Source organism: Mobula hypostoma, chromosome 9 (genome assembly GCF_963921235.1).
Source record: "Mobula hypostoma chromosome 9, sMobHyp1.1, whole genome shotgun sequence".
NCBI classification, from domain to species: domain Eukaryota; kingdom Metazoa; phylum Chordata; class Chondrichthyes; order Myliobatiformes; family Myliobatidae; genus Mobula; species Mobula hypostoma.
In genome coordinates, this window is record NC_086105.1 from 148,292,648 (window position 1) to 148,312,590 (window position 19,943).

Consider the following 19,943-nt stretch of genomic DNA (forward strand, 5'->3'; position numbering starts at 1 on the left):
CTCCCTTTGGGTACACCTTACAAGACTATCTTCCCTCAGGGCCCCTCCATCAGTTCCCTCCCTCTAACCTCAAAGTCTGCACTGGTAAATGTTCCTCCCTCAGACCATCCTCTTCAAATTCCCCCTCCCTTTCCCACAGATCCTCCTCTTCCCTCAGACTCTCCTCCTTCCCACAGACCTTTCTTCTCTCGGATTCTCCTCCTCCTTCCCTCAGATCCTCCTACTCTTCCCTCACGCCCTCTTCTCCTCCTCCTTCCCTCAGACCCTCCTACTGTTTCCCTCGGACCCTCTTTCTCCTCCCTCAGACCATCCTCTTCAAACTCTTCCCTCAGGCCCGCCTCTTCGTGCTTTCCCCTCTGCCATCGGACTCCCCTCCTCCCGTAGACCCACCCTCTCCCTCCGCTCCCAGTCCCTCCCCAAGGGAAGGCCGTAGCCGGGGAGGCGGCAGCGAGATGGCGGCGGCTCCGCTGTACTTGAGCGCGGCCGAGGTGGCGCGGCTGCTGGAGGAGCCGGGGCTGCTGCCGCTGTTGGAGGTGGCGCTCGGCCGCTTCTCGAGCGCGGACGGCGGGGTGGAGCAGCCGGTGCGGAGCACGGTGGCACTGCGGCGCTACCGCGGGTAAAGGCGGCCGCGAGTGTCGGGGACCGGCCGCTGAGCTAAACCACATTGTGCCCCCGCCTCCTCACACCCCCTCACCGGCTCGGAGACCTCGGACACCCCTCCCCGCCGTCCGTCTCCCCCCCCCCGCCGTCTCCCTCCCCCTCCCCTCCCCCTCCCTCCCCCTCTCCTCCCCTCCCCCTCCCTCCGTCTCCCCCCCGCCGTCTCCCTCCCTCCCCTCTCCTCCCCTCCCCCTCCCTCCATCTCCCCCCGCCGTCTCCCTCTCCTCCCCTCCCCCTCCCTCCGTCTCCCCCCCGCCGTCTCCCTCTCCTCCCCTCCCCCTTCCTCCCCCTCCCTCTCCCTCTCCTCCCCTCCCCCTCCCTCCGTCTCCCCCCCCGCCGTCTCCCTCTCCTCCCCTCCTCCTCCCTCCGTCTGCCTCTCTTCCCCTCCCCCTCCCCGCCGTCCGTCTCCCCCCCGCCGTCTCCCTCTCCTCCCCTCCCCCTCCCTCCGTCTCCACCCCCCCGCCGTCTCCCTCTCCTCCCCTCCCCCTCCCTCCTCCTCTCCTCCCCTCCCCCTCCCTCCGTCTCCCCCCCCGCCGTCTCCCTCTCCTCCCCTCCTCCTCCCTCCGTCTGCCTCTCTTCCCCTCCCCCTCCCACCGTCCGTCTCCCCCCCGCTGTCTCCCTCTCCTCCCCTCCCCGCTGTCCGTCTCCCCCCCACCGTCTCCCTCTCCTCCCCTCCTCCTCCTTCCGTCTGCCTCCCCTCCCACCGTCTGCCTCTCTTCCCCTCCCCCTCCCACCATCTATCCCCCTCCCACCATCCGTCTCCCCCCCGCCGTCTCCCTCTCCTCCCCTCCCCCTCCCTCCGTCTGTCTCCCCTCCCACCGTCTGCCTCTCTTCCCCTCCCCCTCCCACCATCTATCCCCCCCGCCGTCTCCCTCTCCTTCCCTCCTCCTCCCTCCGTCTGCCTCTCTTCCCCTCCCCCTCCCACCATCTATCCCCCTCCCACTGTCTGATTCCCCCCCCCGCCGTCTCCCTCTCCTCCCCCCTCCTCCTGCCGGCTATCTCCCTCCCACCGTCTGTCTCCCCTCCTGCCGTCTGCCTCCCCCTCCCTCCGTCTGTCTCCCCTCCCACCATCTGCCTCTCCTCCCTTCCCCTTCCCGCTGTCTATCCCCCTCCCACCATCCGTCTCCCCCCCGCCGTCTCCCTCTCCTCCCCCCCCTCCTGCCGGCTATCTCCCTCCCACCGTCCGTCTCCCCTCCTGCTGTCTGCCTCCCCCTCCCTCTGTCTGTCTCCCCCTCCCTCCATCTGTCTCCCCTCCCACCATTTGTCTCTCCTCCCTTCCCCTTCCCGCTGTCTATCCCCCTCCCACCGTCCGTCTCCCCTCCCGCTGTCTGCCTCCCCTCCCCTTCCCCCTCCCGCTGTCCCCCTCCCACCGTCTGTCTTCCCTCCCCCTCCCGCTGTCTCCCTCTCCTTCCCTGCCCCTCCCGCTGTCTGCCTCTCCTCCCCTCCCCTCCCACCGTCTATCCCTCTCCCAACCGTCCATCTCCCCCCCGCCATCTCCCTCTCGTCCCCCGCCATCTGCCTCTCCTCCCGTTCTCCCTCCCACTGGCCCCCCTCCTATCCCCCTCCCGCCATCTGCCTCTCCTCCCCTCCCGCTGTCAGCCTCTCCACCCCTCCCCCTCCCACCATCTGTCCCCGTCCCCTCCCCCTCCTGCCATTCCCCTCTCCCCCCAACCGTCTGCCTCCCCACTGCCGTGAAGTGTGAACTAGATCCTGTCTCACGCCTTCCATACAGATCATTTCATTGAGGTAAAACAATAATAATGCAGAATAAAGTGTAAAAACTACAGGGAAAGGGCAGTGCAGGGAAACAATAAGATCATAACAAGGTAAATTGTGAGTCCAAGAGCCCATTGTACAAAAGGTCTGTTCAATAGGTGTACTTCAGTCGGGTAGAAGCTGTTCCTGAGTCTGGTGGTACATGCTTTCAGGCTTTTGTAAGTTCAGTTCGATGGGGGTGGGTGTAAAGAGAGAATATCACTAGTGGGTGGGGTCCTTGGATTCTGCTGGCTGCTTTATAATGAGGTAGATTGTGAGGTCCATGATATGGTACGAGGGGACCGATCAACAGCCCTTTCACAGTGGGGTAGCTTGTCTCCAATTGTGGACTCACGGGTAAACTCTGCTCAGCTTCCTAGGGGTGATGCCAGCCTACAGTGCCCAGGACGACGCCTTGGTGACAAAAATTGTCAGGTTTTACCAAGCGCCCGATTCATCTCATCTCTCAACTGTGCTGCTGTTTGATCCCTCCAATGGAGTCTTAAAGGCGGTGTGTAACCATTGAGTAAATCCTACTGTGTCTGTCAGATCTGTGTGGGTTGCCCACCCTTTTCTCCATCAGAATCACTGGGAGACTGTTGTCTTTTATCCCTTCCTTGTATCTGCTGAGTTAGAGTGTGGTTGTTATATGTACTTCTGCTTGTATCTGTTACTTCTGACTGTTGTGTGTTCACTTGTATCCATCAAGTTTGACTGTGTGTTCACTTGTATCCATCATGTCCCACTGTTATGTCTTCATTTGTATCCATTGACTGTTATGTGTTCACTTGTATCCATTATGTCTGACTGTTGTGCATCCTCTCTCCTGTATTCATTACACCTGACTGTCGTGTGTTCACTTGTATCCATCATGTCCCACTGTTGTGTGTTCATTTGTATCCATCATGTCTGACTTGTGCATCATCTCTCCTGTATTCATTACGCCTGACTTGTGTGTTCTGTTCCTTGTATCTGCCACATTATATGACTGTTGTGTCAGACTCTGCCATTACTTTGGGTGCATCAGATGTGTGGAGAGAGGGAGCTTGCTACATGGGCAACAGCTTGCTCTCTATATTATACTGCCCAGGCTTGTATCTAGACAGCTAGGACCGGACATCCATAGTTAAAACCCTGACCAACAGAGTCCCACACGGTATATTCTCTTCCCTGTATCTCTCACATTGTGCACTCTCCTCCCTGTATATGTCACATTGTGTGACTGTTGTACACACTGCCCACCCTGTATCGTCGAGTCAGACTGTGGCTCCTCCTTTCCACATTATGTTCCTCAGTTCCCTGAAGACCGTTGACTGCTGTCTGGATGGGTGGTGGGACAGTGATTGCTGCAGTCATGTTTTCTGCAGGACGGGAGCTAGACAAGAACCACACCCATCTCCGCTGATTTCTGCCTTCCAAACCAGCTCCACCTTAGTGCTCCCCATCCTGCACCGTCTCTCCTGGGAGGCAGCAGATCCTGGGGAGTCTCTTATGGGTGTATTTAGAGATACAGTTGTACACTCTGCTCAGCAGCCTATTTATGTAACCCTGGCTTAGTCAAGCCAAGTTCATTGTCATTTAACTATATAGGTGCATATAATATATATAACTATATAATGTAATGCATATAGAAACAAGACAATGTTTCTCCGAACCAGGGTGTAAAGCACATAACACACAGTAACTTATGAAGGTAAGGTTAAGATCTACAGATGAATCACACATAAATTAGAAACTAGAGCGCATAAATTAAATATTGTAAGGCATTGGTTCCCAACACACGCAAAGCATGTGTGACCGGGCTGCGAGGAAACGACATGATTTGGCGATATGAAACGATATGAGTCAGCTGCACCTTTCCTCATTCCCTGTCACGCACTGTTGAACTTGAACACGCCCCCCGCCCCCCCAGTCGGCAAGAATATTGTCAATATTAAACCGGTCCGCAGTGCAATAAAGGTTGGGGACCCCTGTTGTAAGTTAGGGAACAGTTTAACTTGTGACACTTCGAATATGATGCATCCGGGAATTCAGAAACCTAACGGCCTGAGGGGAGAAACTGTTTCCCAAACTGACTGTTTCTGATTTTTTGCATTGTAGTCTCCTGCCTGATGGTAGAAAGTCAAAGAGGATTCTGGATGGATGGGTGGGATCCTGAATAACAGTGAGGGTCCTGTGTACACAGCGCCCCTGATGAATGTCCCCAGTGGATGGTAGAGAGACCTCTGTGATCCTCTCAGCTGTTCTCACAGTCCTTTGTAGGGACTTTGGGTCCGATGCTCGGCTGCTCCCATACCAGATGGGGATGCAACTTGTCAGGACACTCTCCATGGTGCTCCTGCAAAACTCAGTTAAGATGGGCAGGGGCGGAGGGGGGAGCCTTACTTGCCTGAATCTCCTCAGGAAGTGGAGGTGCTGCTGTGCCTCTTATTCAGGGAGGTGATGTTGAGGGACCAGGTGAGATCATCTGTGATGTGAATCCCCAGGAACTTGCAGTGACCAATTAACTTACTAACCGGTACGTCTTTGGACTGTGGGAGGAAACCGGGGCACCTGGAGAAAACCCACCCACCAACGGGACGAGCATTCAAAATATGAGATTAACATACGGGTGACTGGGGCTGGTGGGACGTTCCACAACAGCTGAGGCCAGGTGGAAGGATGCAGGCTGGCAAGCTGGTTCTGTCTCTGTCGTTCTCCAGATATTTCTGTTGGTCCCCTTCAGGTGATGGACGGTATAGTGATCACGGACAAACGGACGGCTGCAGTGTCCGCCATAGCAACCAAGGTATGGACTGGCTGGCGCCCCTCAGCAGGGAGGGGTAAGTGGGATGGGAATGACTCTGTTCCTGTGCTCACTGTGTGGTTGTACCTTGTTCCATGTGATGGGTCCGTTTCCTCAGATCCAGGGGACCTTCCCCTGTCACCCAACTGTTGCTGTCCACATCTGGGGAACCCTTGCTGCACTTTGACCACAGAGTCACATTCACAGCCACATCAGAGTCAGGTTTATCAGTACTGACATACGGTATGTCGGGAAATGTGTTGCTTTACGGCAGCAGTACAGGGCAATACATAAGATACTGTAAGTTACAATAAAATATGTAAAAAGTAAATAATGCTAAAAGAGAGGAAAACAGTGAGGTAGGAAAACGATAAGAGGTAGGAGCAGAACTAGGCAATTCAGTCTATCAAGTCACAGCTGGTTTATTAACCCTGTCAACCCCATTCTTCAGCCTTCTCCCTGTAACCTTTGGCACCCCGGCTAATCACGAACCTATCAATCTCTGCTGTAAACATATCCAATGACTTTGCCTCCACAGCCGTCTGTGGCGATGAATTCCACAGATTCACCTCCTGGCTAAAGAAATTCCTCCTCATCTCTGTTCTAAAGGAATGCCCTTCTATCCTGAGGCTGTGCCCTCTGGTTCCAGACTCTCCCACTTTTGGCAACATTCTCTCCACGTCCACTCTATCCAGCCCTTTCAATATTCAATAGGTTTCAGTGAGATGCCCTCCCCCATTCTTCTGAACTCAGAGAGTACAGGCCCAGAGCCATAAAACACTCCTCCTACATTAACCCTTTCATTTCTGGAATCATTCTGAGAATCTCCTGAGATTCTGCTCAATCTGAATCAATTGGTATAGATTCTGATCTATACCAATGATAGAAAAACATCATCTGACCTCTTCAGCTTGTCAGATGATTGCTTTTGTTACTCTAATGGCTAGAAGATCTATACTATTGAATTGGAAAGAGATTAATCCTCCTAATACATTTCATTGATTTTCTCAAACTATGTCTTGTTTAAATCTAGAAAAAACTAGAAGTGTCATTTATGACCCATCTATTAAATTTAATGAGACTCAGAGACCATTTATTCAATATTTCCACATGATGTAATTTGACCCTTGCCAATCTATTTTGTGATTTCAATATATGGGGAGAGGAGCGGAAGTGGCCACACTATTGGTTCTATCTGAGGTATCATAATAGCCCTTTCTTTTATTTTTTTTCCCGTAGTTTTCTTTTAGTTTGGGTAGATTAGTAAAAAAACTAATGGGATATATTTTTTTCTTTTTCTGTTTTTTTTAATGATATTTTTGTATTTTATGTATACTTATATATTCAGTTGCTAATTTGTGAGATTTTGGGAGGTTTACTAACTGTGTTACTTGACTGTATACTTTTATAGCAATTATTATTAATTAATACAATCCCAATCGCTCTGCACTTATTTTTTGTAATGTGTATGATGTTGAAACTAATAAAAAGATTGAAAAAGAAAGATTCTCCTGTGATTATATACCCTTTTCTCCAGTCCTGCCGAAGGGTCTCGGCCCAGAACGTCTACTGTACTTTTTTGTCATAGATGCTGCTTGGCCTGCTGGGCTCCTCCAGCATTTTGTGTGTGTTGCTAATATATATAATTACTTTAATTTCAGTTATTTTTTCCTATTGTTATGTACTGCTGCTGCAAAGTTAACACATTTCACGACACGTGCCGGTGATATTAAACCGGATTTTGCCCCCGGGGTGGAACCCCTGACCTAGAGGAAACTCACGTGGTCACGGGAAGAATGTACAAACAGTGTCAGAGCTGCACGCGAGTCGCTGGTGCTATCATTCTGTTAAGCTAACTGCTACACCACTACGTCACTCCTGTGCACTGAGATACAGTGAAAGACCTGTCTTGCATCCCGTCCATACAGATCAATGAGGTCGTACAAGGGAAAACGAGGGAAGAAACTGTCAGAGTTACAGAGGAAGGGCAGTGCCGGCAGACAATAAGTTACAAGGCCGTGACAAAGTGAGGTCCAGAGTCCAACTTATTGTATTAGAGGACCATTCACAACAGCTGGTTAGAAGCTGTCCTTGAGCCTGATGGGACGTGCTTTCAGGCTTTTGTAACCTCTGCCCGATAGGAAGGGGAGAAGAGAGAATGTCTGGGGTGGTTGGGGTCTGTCATTACGTTGATTGCTTTACTGAGGCAGCAGGAAGTATAGACAGGAGTCCATGGAGAAGAGGCTGTTTTCTGTGATGTGCTGGGCTCCAGTTTCTTGCAGTGACGTGCAGAGCAGTTGCCGTGCCAACCTGTGGTGCATCCGGATATGGTGCATTGATAAATATTGGTGAGGGCTGACGGCCAAATTTCTTTAGCCTCCTGAGAAAGGAAAGGCAAAGGTGAGCTATCTTGGCCATGGTGTCTACGTGGCTGTTGCTGAATGGCACTCCTGGGAACTGAAGCACTCAAAGTCCTCTCAACTCAGTGGAAACTGCTGAAAGGGTCTCTGGTGCATTGCTACACTCCCTGCCTACACCCTCACTTGTCTTTCCTAGAAACTAAAGCTGTTGGGTCGAATGTGGACTCTTCCCCCCTAACCCCTTTGTCTGTCTGTGCAGTACCTGAGACCTCCGTGCCTGGATGTGCTGTGTATCCTGGGAGCAGGTGCTCAGGCCGTGAGTCATTACCAGATCTTCACTCAGATCTTCCCGTTTAAACAGGTATGTTTATCTTACGTGCACATGCCTCTCCCCCGCCTCCCCCTGCCTCGGAGTTTGCACAGGGAATGCCTTATGGTTCTGTAGTCTATGGGCCGAAGGGCCTGTTTGTGCTATGTTCTGTGTGAGACCCTAGGACATAGGAGCAGAATTAGGCCATTCAGCCCATTGATTCTGCTCTGCAATGTAAGCCACTTCTGCATTCCATTCTCCCCACCTGTTTACCGCCCCGGCCCCTGCACCCATTCTCCATCGGAGATGTGGAACTGACTGCCGCCGTTGGAATCCCGCAGGTGAAGGTGTGGAGCCGAACCCGCGAGCGGGCAGAGAGATTTGCACAGAGGGCAGCAGGTCCCGTGCAAGTGTGCGGATCTGCTCAGGAGGCTGTCAGCGGCGCAGACGTGGTGATCACGGTGACCATGGCCACTGAGCCAGTGCTGTTCGGGGAGTGGGTCAAACCCGGAGCCCACATCAACGGTAGGAAGCAGCCGGAGGCTCCCACAGCCCGGAAAAAACACTCAGGCTCAGTCCGGAGTTTGAATTGGGAATGTACAGAAAGTTCAGGGGAGTTTTTAAAAAGTTTAACCCTAGCTCTTTGCATTATAACCTGTCACTGTCCTAGAACAGATCCTGCACAATCAGGAAAGATCACCAATGCCTTTATTTTCTGAAGAGAGCTGAACTTTACATATCTATACTCACATCATTCTATAGATTTACAGTAGGGAGCATCCCAACAAGCTGCATCACTGCATAGTACAGAAACTGCTCTGCGACAGACAGGAAGGCTCGACAATGGGTAGTCAAAACTGCCCAACGCATCTCCAGCACCACCCTAACCACCTTCAAGGACATGTATACAGAAAGGTGCCGGAAAAGACCAGCAATATCACGGAGGATCTCACCCACCTTAATCATAGGCTGTTTGTCCCACTCCCATCAGGGAGGAGACATGTACCACCCACATCAGGACCCCCAGACTCAAAAACTAACTTTCCCCAAGCAGTAAGGCTGATCAACACCTCCACACACCCCCAACCACCACTACTTTATCATTTCCTGTCAGTCACCTTATGGACATACAATCAATCTATGTATATAAGCTATTTTACATATTTATATCTAATGTGTTTTTTATCATTGTGTTCTTTATCTTATTGTGTTTTTAGTGCAGCATCAGATCCGGAGTAACAATTATGTTGTTCTCCTTTACACTTGTGTACAGGAAATGACATTGAACAATCTTGAATCTTATTGTACAAGAGAACTGTTTAATAGTCTTATACCAGCAGGACAATTGAACAGTTTCTTTGTACAATAAGATGGCTACTGACCTCGCAATCTGCCTCATTATGATCCAGCGCTTTACTGTCTGCCTGCACGGCACGTTCTCTGTAATTAACACTTTATTCTGCATTGTTAGTGTTCTCCCTTGTTCTGGTGGGGAGTTGCCGAGATCCCGAGAGCGATGTTGTCGGGAGTTTGGCGGTTTGGCAATTAGCTCCAGGTGGGGTCACCCATGGCGGTGGAGGTCAAGGGGGAGGCTCCAGACAAAGAGCAGTCCAACCAAGATGTCGGTGGTGGAGCTGGCGGAAGATGATGCCACATCACAACGGCAGTGAAGATGGGGGGAGGCTGCAGCAGTGACCAATCCCCGGTCGTCTAACATTCCAGACCACTGGACCCTGACCCCAATCTGTCAAGGACCGTGTGGTGGCTGCCCATGCATCAGCCACCCCACGTTAAACTAAATCACGCCCAGGCACTCTCGTTTAAGGGAATAATCACTTAAAAGAACATCATATTCAACTTGAGTCACCACACTAGTTCTACTTCAATTATAACCTGTAAGGATGGCATTCAAAACAGTATTTCACTCTACATGCAACAACATTAAACCAATTTATGAATGTATTATTGGCATCTGTCATCCAGGACATGTCCTTTTCTCATCACTACCATCACAGAGGGGATCCAGGAGCCTGAAGACACACACTCAACATTTCAGGAATAGCTCCTTCCCCTCTGCTATCAGATTTCTGGATAGACAATGAACCCAGGAACGCTGCCTCATTTTTTCGCTTTCCCATTGCACTGCTTATTTAATTTATTTCTTATTGTAATTTATATATTTTTAATATATATTGTAATATACTGCTGCCACAAAACAACAAATTTCATGCGACGTGCTGGTGATATTAAATCTGATTCTGATCATGTGTAGTGAAGTACAGTGAAAAATTGCATGTCATGCTCTGCACGAAAACTTCCAGGAGTAGTTGTAGCAATAGTTAGTGCCCGTTACACCACTGGTGCTTGGGGCAGCAATGGAGGCCCTCCATCTCTGTCCTTGGCCATCTTTTCCATTGTGTCCCAGGTGTGTTTCGGGGTCCTCATTTCTGCCTCTGCGGTACGGCACCAAGTTGTCTTTGGTCTCCTGAGTTTCCTCTGTCATTCAGGGGTCCAGTGAAGTGCTGTCTTGATGGTGGAGTTGGCCTCTCTTCTCATCACATCTCCAATGTTTGCTCATGATGATTGTGGCCATGTCCTCTTGATAACACTGATGGGGTAGGGCGTAGTTGGAGATCTTTCTTGGCCGGAAAATATGGAGGATAATACTAGAAAATGGAAAAAGTAAACAGGATGGAGGATGAAGTGTTCCGGAGAAGGTGCAGTGCAAGTAGACAAGGTCAAAGATCAAACTGAGGTTTAAAAAAACTCTGCTCACACTCCTAATGAAGTAGGGCTGCTGGTGTGGCCTTCTTAGTGAACTTTGTAAAGGTGGAGAGGGTGAGGGAAATCTTACTCAGTGGGTGGGGGTGCTCTCTGGGTCTGTGTGTGTATGTGTGAACTGTGTTCCTCTATTGCACGTCAGGCCCACATTCAGATTCATCTATGAATCACATTGAGCCATACACTGAATACACATACAGACCTGTCCGGCCGAAGGTTTCTCAGCCCGAAACGTCAACTGTACTCTTTTCCATAGACGCTGCCTGGCCTGTTGAGTTCCTCCAGCATTTTGTGTGTGTTGCTTGGATTTCCAGCATCTGCAGATATTCTCGTTAGTGAAATGTGTTGTTTGGGTTAACGAGCAACACAACTTAACGATGTGGTGGGGGCAGCCCACAAGTGACACCACACATTCCAGCTCCAACATAACATTTCCACAGTGTTCAGCAGAACAACACAAACAACAACAGAAGAACAAGCAGCTTTTCTCCTTCAAACCCACCCCACACACACACTCTCACACACTCTCTCTCTCTCTCACACACACATACACAAACACACAGTCACACTCTCTCTCTCCCTCTCTCACTCACACACACACACTCTCACACACTCTCTTTCTCTCACACACATACACAAACACACACTCACACTCTCTCTCTCTCACACACACACACACTCCAACCCCAGGATAGGCCAGCTCTGGCTCTCCAGTCCTTGGTCTGGACTCTCACGTATTGAGCCTCTGACTTTCAGAGCTCCCTCTCCATCCCAGGGGCCTCAACTATCAGGGCTTGGACTTCTAGTCTGTGGGGAGGCTGGAGGTCAGGGGGAGGTGACCTGGCTCTGAGCCTTGCTAATCGTCTGTCTCTCTCCCTCTCCCCCCGCCTGCTGTAGCTGTCGGGGGCTGCCGACCCGAATGGCGGGAGCTGGACGACGCACTGATGCGGGATGCCGTCCTCTACGTGGACAGCAGGGAGGCCGGCGTCCGCGAGTCTGGAGACATCGTCCTGTCGGGGGTACGGCACTCTCCCTGAGAGTTCTCCCCCTCACCACCGGGCATTGACAGGGTGCAGAGCTGGATTGTGAGCTCAGCCCAGAGATCTGTGAAGTGATTCATTTTGTGAGGTCGACTGTGAAGGCAATTTTCTTTGCGGCGTGGAGGAACAGAGGGATTTCAGGGTCCATGTCCAAGGATCCCTCAAAGTTTCCGCTGGTGTTGATAGGGTGGTTAAGAAGGCGTATGGTGCTTCCGCCTTCATTAGTCGGAGGAATAAGTTCAACAGCCACGAGATAATGTTGCAGCTCTTATAGAGCTGCCTGGTTAGCAACCCTGGTTAGACCACACTTGGAGTTTTGTGTTCAGTTCCGGCCGCCTCATTGTAGGAAGAATCTGGAGCATTAGAAAGAGGTGCAGGGGGGATTTACCAGATGTTGCCTGGATTAGAGTGTTGTATGAGCTAGGGCTTTTCTCTTTGGAACGAAGGAGGATGAGAGGTGACTTTATAAAGGTGTACCAGATAAGAGGCATAGATAGAGTGGACAGCCAGAGACTTTTTCCCAGGGCAGAAGTGGCTAATACAAGGGAGGCATAACTTTAAGGGGATTGGAAGAAAGTATGAGTGGGATGGTCAGAGGTAGTTTTTTTTTATACGGAAAGCGGTGGGTGCATTGATCACGCTACCAGGAGAGGTGGTATATTACTTTGAGTTTCATTTTCTTTTAGGCACTTACAGGAAAATAAAGAAATACAATAGAATGTATGAAAAGCTATACATAAAAAAGGACAGTTGCACAGGGAGGTATCAAGTGGAGCTTAGTGATAGCTCTGAGGGAAGGTAGCGTTGACTGCCGAGCTGTAGTCAATGGAGAGCATCCTGATGTATGCATCTTCATTGTCCAGGTTTTCCAGAGCTAGATGAAGAGCCAATGAAATGGCATCTTCTGTTGGTGGTGGTCAAATTGGAGTGGATCCAGGTTGCTTCTTGGGCAGGAGTTGATGTGCTTCATGATCATCCTCCCGAAGGGCCCTATCACAGTGGATGTACAGTAAATGCTTTACACTGATCGGACGATGGTCACTGAGGCAGGTTATCATGTTCTTTTGGGCAACCAGAATGATTGAAGCCTGCTTGAAAAAGGTGGGTACTTCGAATGGGTGAAAAGGTTGGCAAAATGTTTGAGGCTTTATTAGCGTTGTTCAGACCACACACGGAGCATTGTGAACAATTTTGGGCCCTGTATCTAAGAGGAGGTAGGTTGTCACCGGAGAGGGTCCAGAGGGGGTTAACAAGAATGATTCCAGGAATGCAAGGGTTAACATGAGGAGCATTTGATGGCTCTCGGCCGGCACTTGCTGGAGCTCAGAAGAATGGAGCGGGGGTGGAATCTCATTGAAATCAACTGAATATTGAAAGTTCTAGATGGAGTGGATGTGAAGAGGGTGTATCCTATGGCGGGGGAGTCTAGGACCAGAGGGCACAGCCTCATGTGAAGGTCCTATAAGATTCAGGGCTGTAGGTCCCGTACTGTTCTCTGTTCGATATTCTCATAGTAGAACAGAGCCCCAGTATTGTGATAGCTGACCTGTATTTGATGATAATTGGATATAGCCGCCTGTCTAATTGTGAGCGATGCAGTGCTGATTAGATTTTGTCCTGCTCTCACAGGCGGAGATCTTTGCAGAGCTGGGAGAGGTGATTGTGGGGAAGAAGCCAGCCCTGTGCGACAAGACCACAGTTTTCAAATCACTGGGTAAGAACAAGGAGGCTTTGTGTCTGCTGGTAGGTCAGCCGTTGTGTATACTGCTCCCTAACTGAACTGTGGCTGAGGCTTTATAAGGCATTGATCAGACCATTGTGAGACCACCATCGATCAGACCTCACCGGAGTATTGTGAGAGTTTTGGGCCCCTTATCTAAGAAAGGATGTGCTGGAAGGAGACAATCCAGAGGACGTTCATGAGAATAATCCAGGGAATGAAAGGGTTAAAGTATGAGGGCTGTATGATGGCTTTGGGTCTGTACTTGCTGGAGTTTAGAAGAATGAAGGGGGATCTCATTGAGTAAAGGAAATTACAGAGGCACAAGAGGGGAGCTGGCCAAAGTTGATTGGAAGGGGACAGGAGCAGGGAGGGATGAGTTTCTGGGGACAATTCAGAAGGCGCGGTATAGTTCCCAAAGATGAAGAAGTTTTCTAAAGGGAGGTTGAGGCAACAGGGAAAGCAAAGGAGAGGGCATATAAGAGAGCAAATATTAGTGGGAAGTTAGAGGATTGGGAATCTCATTAAATCCTATTGAATATTGAAAGGCCTAGACAGTGGATGTTGAAAGGATGTTTCCTATAGTCGGGGGGAGTCTAGGACCTGAGGGTAGAAAGGGTCGTCCATTTAGAATAGAGATGGGGAGGAGTTTCTTCAGCCAGAGGGAGGTGAATCTGTGGAATTCATTGCCACAGGTGGCTGTGGAGACCAAGTCACTGGATGCTGGAATCTGGAGCAACAGACGAACTACAGGAGGAACCTGGTGCGTCTGGCATCACCAGTGGGGGAAAGAAAATGTTCATAACTCTCCCGCCCCACCCGCCACCCACAGATGCTGTGTAACCCTCTTTGAATTCTTCCAGCCACTAGGCCATTCAGCCCCTCCGGTCTGCTCAGCCCCTTGATCATACTGTTTTTCATTCTCCCTCCCCCTTCTCTCATAACACTTGACTCCCTCACCAATCAAGAACCTGTCAACCTCTGCCTTACATATACTAAATTACTGTCTCCACAGCCATCTGTGACAATGAATTCCACAGATTCAATACCCTCTGGCTAAAGAATTTCCTCCTCATCTCCATTTTAAGTGGATGTCCCTCTCTGCCTTCTGGTCCTAGACTCCCCCACTATAGGAAGCATCTTCTCCACATCCACTCTATCCAGGCCTTTCTGCCTCTGATAGGTTTCAATGAGATCCTCCCTCATCCTTCTGAACTCCAGTGGGAACAGGCCCAGATCCATCAAACACTCTGCATGCATTAACCCCTTCATTCCTGGGATCACTCTCATGCTGCTCCTCTGGACCCTCGCCAATGTGGCACATCTTTCCCTAGACACAGGACCCAAAACTGGTTACAATACACCAGGTGCCATCTGACCAATGCCTTATAAAGCCTCAGCATTACATCCTTTCTTTTGTATTCTAGTCCTCATGAAATGGGTGCTAACATTGCACTTGCCTTCCTTACCACCGACTCAACCTACACGTTAACCTTCAAGGAATCCTGCGGGAGGACTCCCAAGTCCCTTTGCATCCCTGGTTCTGAATTCTCAGCAGAGTGGTAGGGACTGGAGTTGAGTATGGTGTTGGACAGGGACGGAGCCCACATCAAGGAGAACTTCAGGAAGACGCCTGGAATAGGAGACACAAGAGGCTGCGGATCTGCAGCAATTAGTGATCTGCTGGAGGAACTGGGGCTGATTGGTATCTGTGGGGAGAAAAGAGTAGAAATAGGTTTCAGCACAGGGGGGTAGAAGACTGAATAAGGAGGAGGGGGGAGGAGCCTTCTGCTCCCTTCTTTTCCAGTCCAGTGAAGGGTCTTGGCCCGAAACGTCAACTGCATATTTCCCTCCATAGACGATGCCTGACTTGCTGAGTTCCTCCAGCATTTTGCTCAGGATTTCCAGCATCCGCAGAATCTGGTGTGTCCGAGATAAAGTGAGAAGCTTTTGTTTACGTGTTTTCCAGACAAATTATTCCATACAATGCATCACTGACACCAGTTTACCCAGCATCAAGGACATATATACAGAAAGGTGCTGGAAAAGGGCCAGTAACATCACGAAGGACCCCACCCACCCTGCTCATGGACTGTTTGTCCCACTCCCATCAGGGAGGAGGCAACAGAGCATCCACACCAGGACCACCAGACTCAAAAACAGTTACTTTCTCCAAGCAGTAAGGCAGATCAACACCTCCACCCCTCACACCCCTAGCCACCACTACTTTATCATGCCCTGTCAGTCACCTTTTGTACAGACATTCCTGTGCCTAGCGTTACTTTATGGATATACAATCAATCTATGTATACAAGCTAGCTTATGTATTTATACTTGTTGTGTTTTTTTTTTAGTTATTGTGTTCTTTATCTGATTGCGTTTTTTCTGTGTTGCATTGGATCCAGAGTAACAATTAATTTGTTCTCCTTTACACTTGTGTACTGGAAATGACATTAAACCATCTTGACTCATAAGTTTATTGAGGTGGTAAGAGGAGATGACGTCCTGTGGCTATGTGACTCTGCTCTGAGCTGCCTTGTACTGTTCGCTCCCTGTAGGAATGGCCATTGAAGACACGGTGACAGCAAAACTGGTCTACGACCGCTGGGAAGCTGAAAACAGGCCAGAGCCATGACAAGAATCTCCCGCTCACGGCTGCAGATGGATAACAAGGAACCTTATGGAAAGGGAGAGTTTAATCCTCTGATTATGGTCTTATTTAAATGATTTTTTTTGTCATTATGGGATACACTAGGGACATTTATGAAACCCTTAGATAGGCACATGGATGAAAGAAAAATGAAAGGCTATGTGTGAGGAAAGGGTTAGATTGATCTTGGAGTAGGTTAAGATGTCAGCACAACATTGTGGGCTGAAGGGCCTGTACTGTGCTGTCCTGTTCTATGTGATCCTATTTAAACAAACATTCAGTGAAGTTAGGACCTTTGATTATATTCCTACAAGATCAAGCCCATTTGTCCCCTTGTGCTTGCTTCAGCGTTCGACTGTGAACCTCAGCACCACCTTCCCATGTTCCTCGCATCCCATAATGACTAAAAAATCAATTTGAGTAAGACCATAGGACACAGGAGCAGAATTAGGCCATTCGCTCTGTCGAGTCTGCTCTGCCATTCCATCATGGTTGATTTACTATCCCTCTCAAACCCATTCCCCTGCCTTCTGGCCGTATCTCTCATGCCCTGACGAATCAAGAGTTTACAAACCAAGGCTGAGTGGCCTACTTTGTACCTGTTTTTTCATGTTCTTTCGCCAACCCCGTAATATCTAAATGACTTAAATACAGTCATTAACTACTCCTTCATACCTGCTTTACTTAGAGAATTACAGAGATTCACTGCCTGTAAAGAAAGAATTAAATTTGATTCCTCCTTGGTATACGCTAAGACATGCAACACAAAATGGAAGTACGTGTGACAAAATGGAGTCAGCTTGGAATGGGGCGATATCCTGGAGATGTGCATGGACCAACATCCTTGAGATAAGGTACTGGTAGAGACCTGCTGTCTCAGTTTCTCAGTGATCTGCCTAGGCCAAAGGTTGCAAGAGATAAGAGTGTACAAGCTGACACCACTCGGCGATGTAGAAGTGGTGGGGTAAAAGTTATGCTACTTTTTTGAAGGGCTTAAAAGGGGCAATTTCTTCATGCAAGTGCGAATCTTCTCTTTGACTGGGTCGCAACTAGGAGTTGGAGATAAGAGACAACGAGGGAGGGAATTAAAAAAAACAACTGCCGGGCATCTCTGGTTCCCTCCGGCAGTATGTTGTGAACCAATCAGGTTTAGTGGTTGTTAAGTATTATTTATTCTCTTTCATCACTTTATTGATTTATTTTCCCTTCTGTATTCTTTATATAACGCTAATAAAATACTTTCCCATAACCTTTATCGCGTGTGTGGTTCCTCCCTTGTTTGTGGATACCTCTTGCTGCTGAATCAGGAACAAATTTTAAAATGTTCTCCTTACAGCCATATACTCAATAAGCAAAGGTTAAAGGAAAAAAAGAGTAACTTTATTTGTCACATGTACATTGAAATATAAAAACATACAGTGAAAAGCATCTTTTTGTGTCAACGACCAACATAGTCTGAAGGAATGTGAGGGTGGACTGCAAGTGGTACCAATATTTTTGTTATGCTACTGTCTGAATAAAGACATTTCTCCTCAACTCTCTTAGATACCTGACTCCTGATTTTGAAACTGACCACAGACTAGGAAGCATCAATTCCCAAAATATATTGTTGAGCCCCTGAAGAATTTTGTACATTTAAAGGAGATCACATCTCATTCTTTCAAATTGTACAAAAGGTCAGACCAATCTGCTGAATGTACCTTTGTACAACAAGGCATATTATGGTGGGTTGGTAGTGTAGTGGTTAGCACAAAGCTTTACAGGGCCAGCTGTATAATGGGAGTTTGATTCCTGCTGCCATCTACAAGGAGTTTGTCCATTCTCCCCCTGACCTCATGCATTTCCTCCTGCGTTCCAAAGACACACGGTTAGCGTGAGTGAGTTGTGGGCATGCTACGTGGGCGCCTGATTGGTCTCTGCAGCCACCCAAGGACCCACCAATAGACAATCCCTTAGGAAAACATTGTACTTGCACAGTTTGTTGTCTGTTGTACATAGGTTGTTTTTCCGTCTCTGTCTGTGTGCGGCTTTTCATTGATTCTATCGTGTTTCTTTGTATTTACTGTGAATGCCCACAAGAAAATGAATCTCGGTTGTACATGGCGACATGTATGTACTTTGCTAATAAACTTACTTTGAACACTACGTTTAACATGAGTAATGTACAATTTCACATCAGACCACGTTCAATGAAAGGGGAGACAATTCTAGGCAGTTAAATATTTATTTTAAATAACATTGTGATTGGCCAAAGAACATCATAAAGGAGACAGGATCACTACCAGCTGAAGACTGATAATCACAAGTCAACTGGTACCGGTTGATAAACTCAAGGTACAAACGTTTGTAATATGCAGATATTGACACAGAGTCACACATCAGGGGAAGAACAGAAACACACAACGATTCATCAATATAGGAATGTTAACCGTTCAGATTTCCTTTGGCAAATCCTTTCTGTTTCAGGGTGGTGTTGGAGGAGATGAACAGAGCCCCTCCCGTTTTGAGGAGAAGACACTCTGCAGGTGATGCTCCCACACTGACAGTCCTCTCCTGATGGTCTGTCTTCAGAAGGGATGACAGATAGCTTGTAACCACGGCCACTCATTTCAGACATCCCCGATCTCCAGACTTTTGGCCAGAAAGAAATTACAACCTACAAGTCTGTGAACAGGAATGAGGCGAGAGTGGTGGAATCAGGCCAAGCAAAAGTCTTTCTTTTGGAGGTGGCCATTTTGTGAGACTGTCTTTGCAGCCACCATTTTGTGAACTGATTCTTGTTAATCAGAGAAGTTGAATGTGGACACGAGTTTCTGCTAATGTCATGACCTCGCATCTTTCAATACTTTCCCATTTCTGTCTTATAGTGCCTGAGTCCACTTTTCAGAAATTTGAGAAGAAAACAGGCCCTTTGGCCCAACATGTTCATGTTGACTAAGATACCTGTCTCTGCTCATCCTATTTGCCTGTGATTCACCAATATCCCTCAAAATCCTTTCCCATGTCCAAACTTGGTCACATGGTGAGCAGGAACTCTGATACGAACACTCTCAAATCTTGGAGGATGTTTCACACTTCCAGAGAACATTGGTGGTCCTGGTTTAAATGCTGGGACCCCTTCCCAGAGGAGTAGAGGAGCACTGCTCATCCCAGGAAAAAGCTCCCACTAGCAAAGGTGTACCGTGTGCAGTCTCATCGCCACCCTGTAGGAAGGGTGCGGTTGTGTTGGAGGGAGTGCAGAGGAGATTCACCAGGGCATTGGCTGGATTGGAGGACATTAGTTATGGGGAGAGATTTCCCTGGAGTGAAGGGGGCCAAAGGGTGACCTGATCGAGGTTTGCAAGATTACGTGAGGCTTCAACAGGATTAAAAAAGAACATAGAACATTACAGCAGAGTACAGGCTACTTGGCTTACAATGTTGTGCCAACCTTTTAACCTACTCTAAGATCAATCTAACTCTTCTCTCCCATATAACCCTCCATTTTTCTATCATCCATGTGTCTATCTAAGAGTCTGTTAAAATCCCCAAATGTATCGGCCTCTACCACCATCCCTGGCAGGATATTCCACACACCCACCACTCTCCGTGTAAACAAATTATCTCTGACAGCCCCCCGATACTTTCCTCCAATTATCTTAAAAATATGCCCCCTGGTATTAGCCATTTCCACCCTGGGAAAATTCCTCTAACTGTCCACTTGATCTCTACCTCATCATCCTGTACACCTTTATCAAGTTACCTCTCATCCCTCACACCAAAGAGAAAAGCCCAAGCTCACTTCATCTTTCCTCATTAAGATGTGCTCTCTAATCCAGGCAGCATCCTGGTAAACCTTTCTCCCAGGTCTGGGGTATCAGAGAGGACACAGGTTAGGGTTTAGCA

At 48.8% G+C, this 19,943-nt stretch overlaps 1 protein-coding gene across 1 annotated transcript; it reads left to right on the forward strand.

Moving 5' to 3' along the window:
- Positions 1-305: 305 nt before the first annotated feature.
- On the forward strand, positions 306-16,102 carry crym (crystallin, mu). The gene is made up of 8 exons (XM_063059422.1): positions 306-616; positions 2,785-2,923; positions 5,138-5,200; positions 7,817-7,918; positions 8,209-8,392; positions 11,546-11,667; positions 13,318-13,402; positions 15,967-16,102. The coding sequence occupies exons 1-8, from the start codon at positions 453-455 to the stop codon at positions 16,041-16,043; spliced, it is 936 nt and encodes a 311-aa protein (XP_062915492.1). The 5' UTR covers positions 306-452; the 3' UTR covers positions 16,044-16,102.
- Positions 16,103-19,943: the final 3,841 nt, after the last annotated feature.

Coding starts and splice junctions, on each gene's coding strand:
- crym (XM_063059422.1), top strand. CDS start 453: ATGGCGGCGGCTCCGCTGTACTTGAGCGCGGCCGAGGTGGCGCGGCTG. Junction 2,924..5,137: donor CCAATGGAGTCTTAAAGGCG/GTGTGTAACCAT, acceptor GGTCCCCTTCAG/GTGATGGACGGTATAGTGAT. Junction 5,201..7,816: donor TGTCCGCCATAGCAACCAAG/GTATGGACTGGC, acceptor CTGTCTGTGCAG/TACCTGAGACCTCCGTGCCT.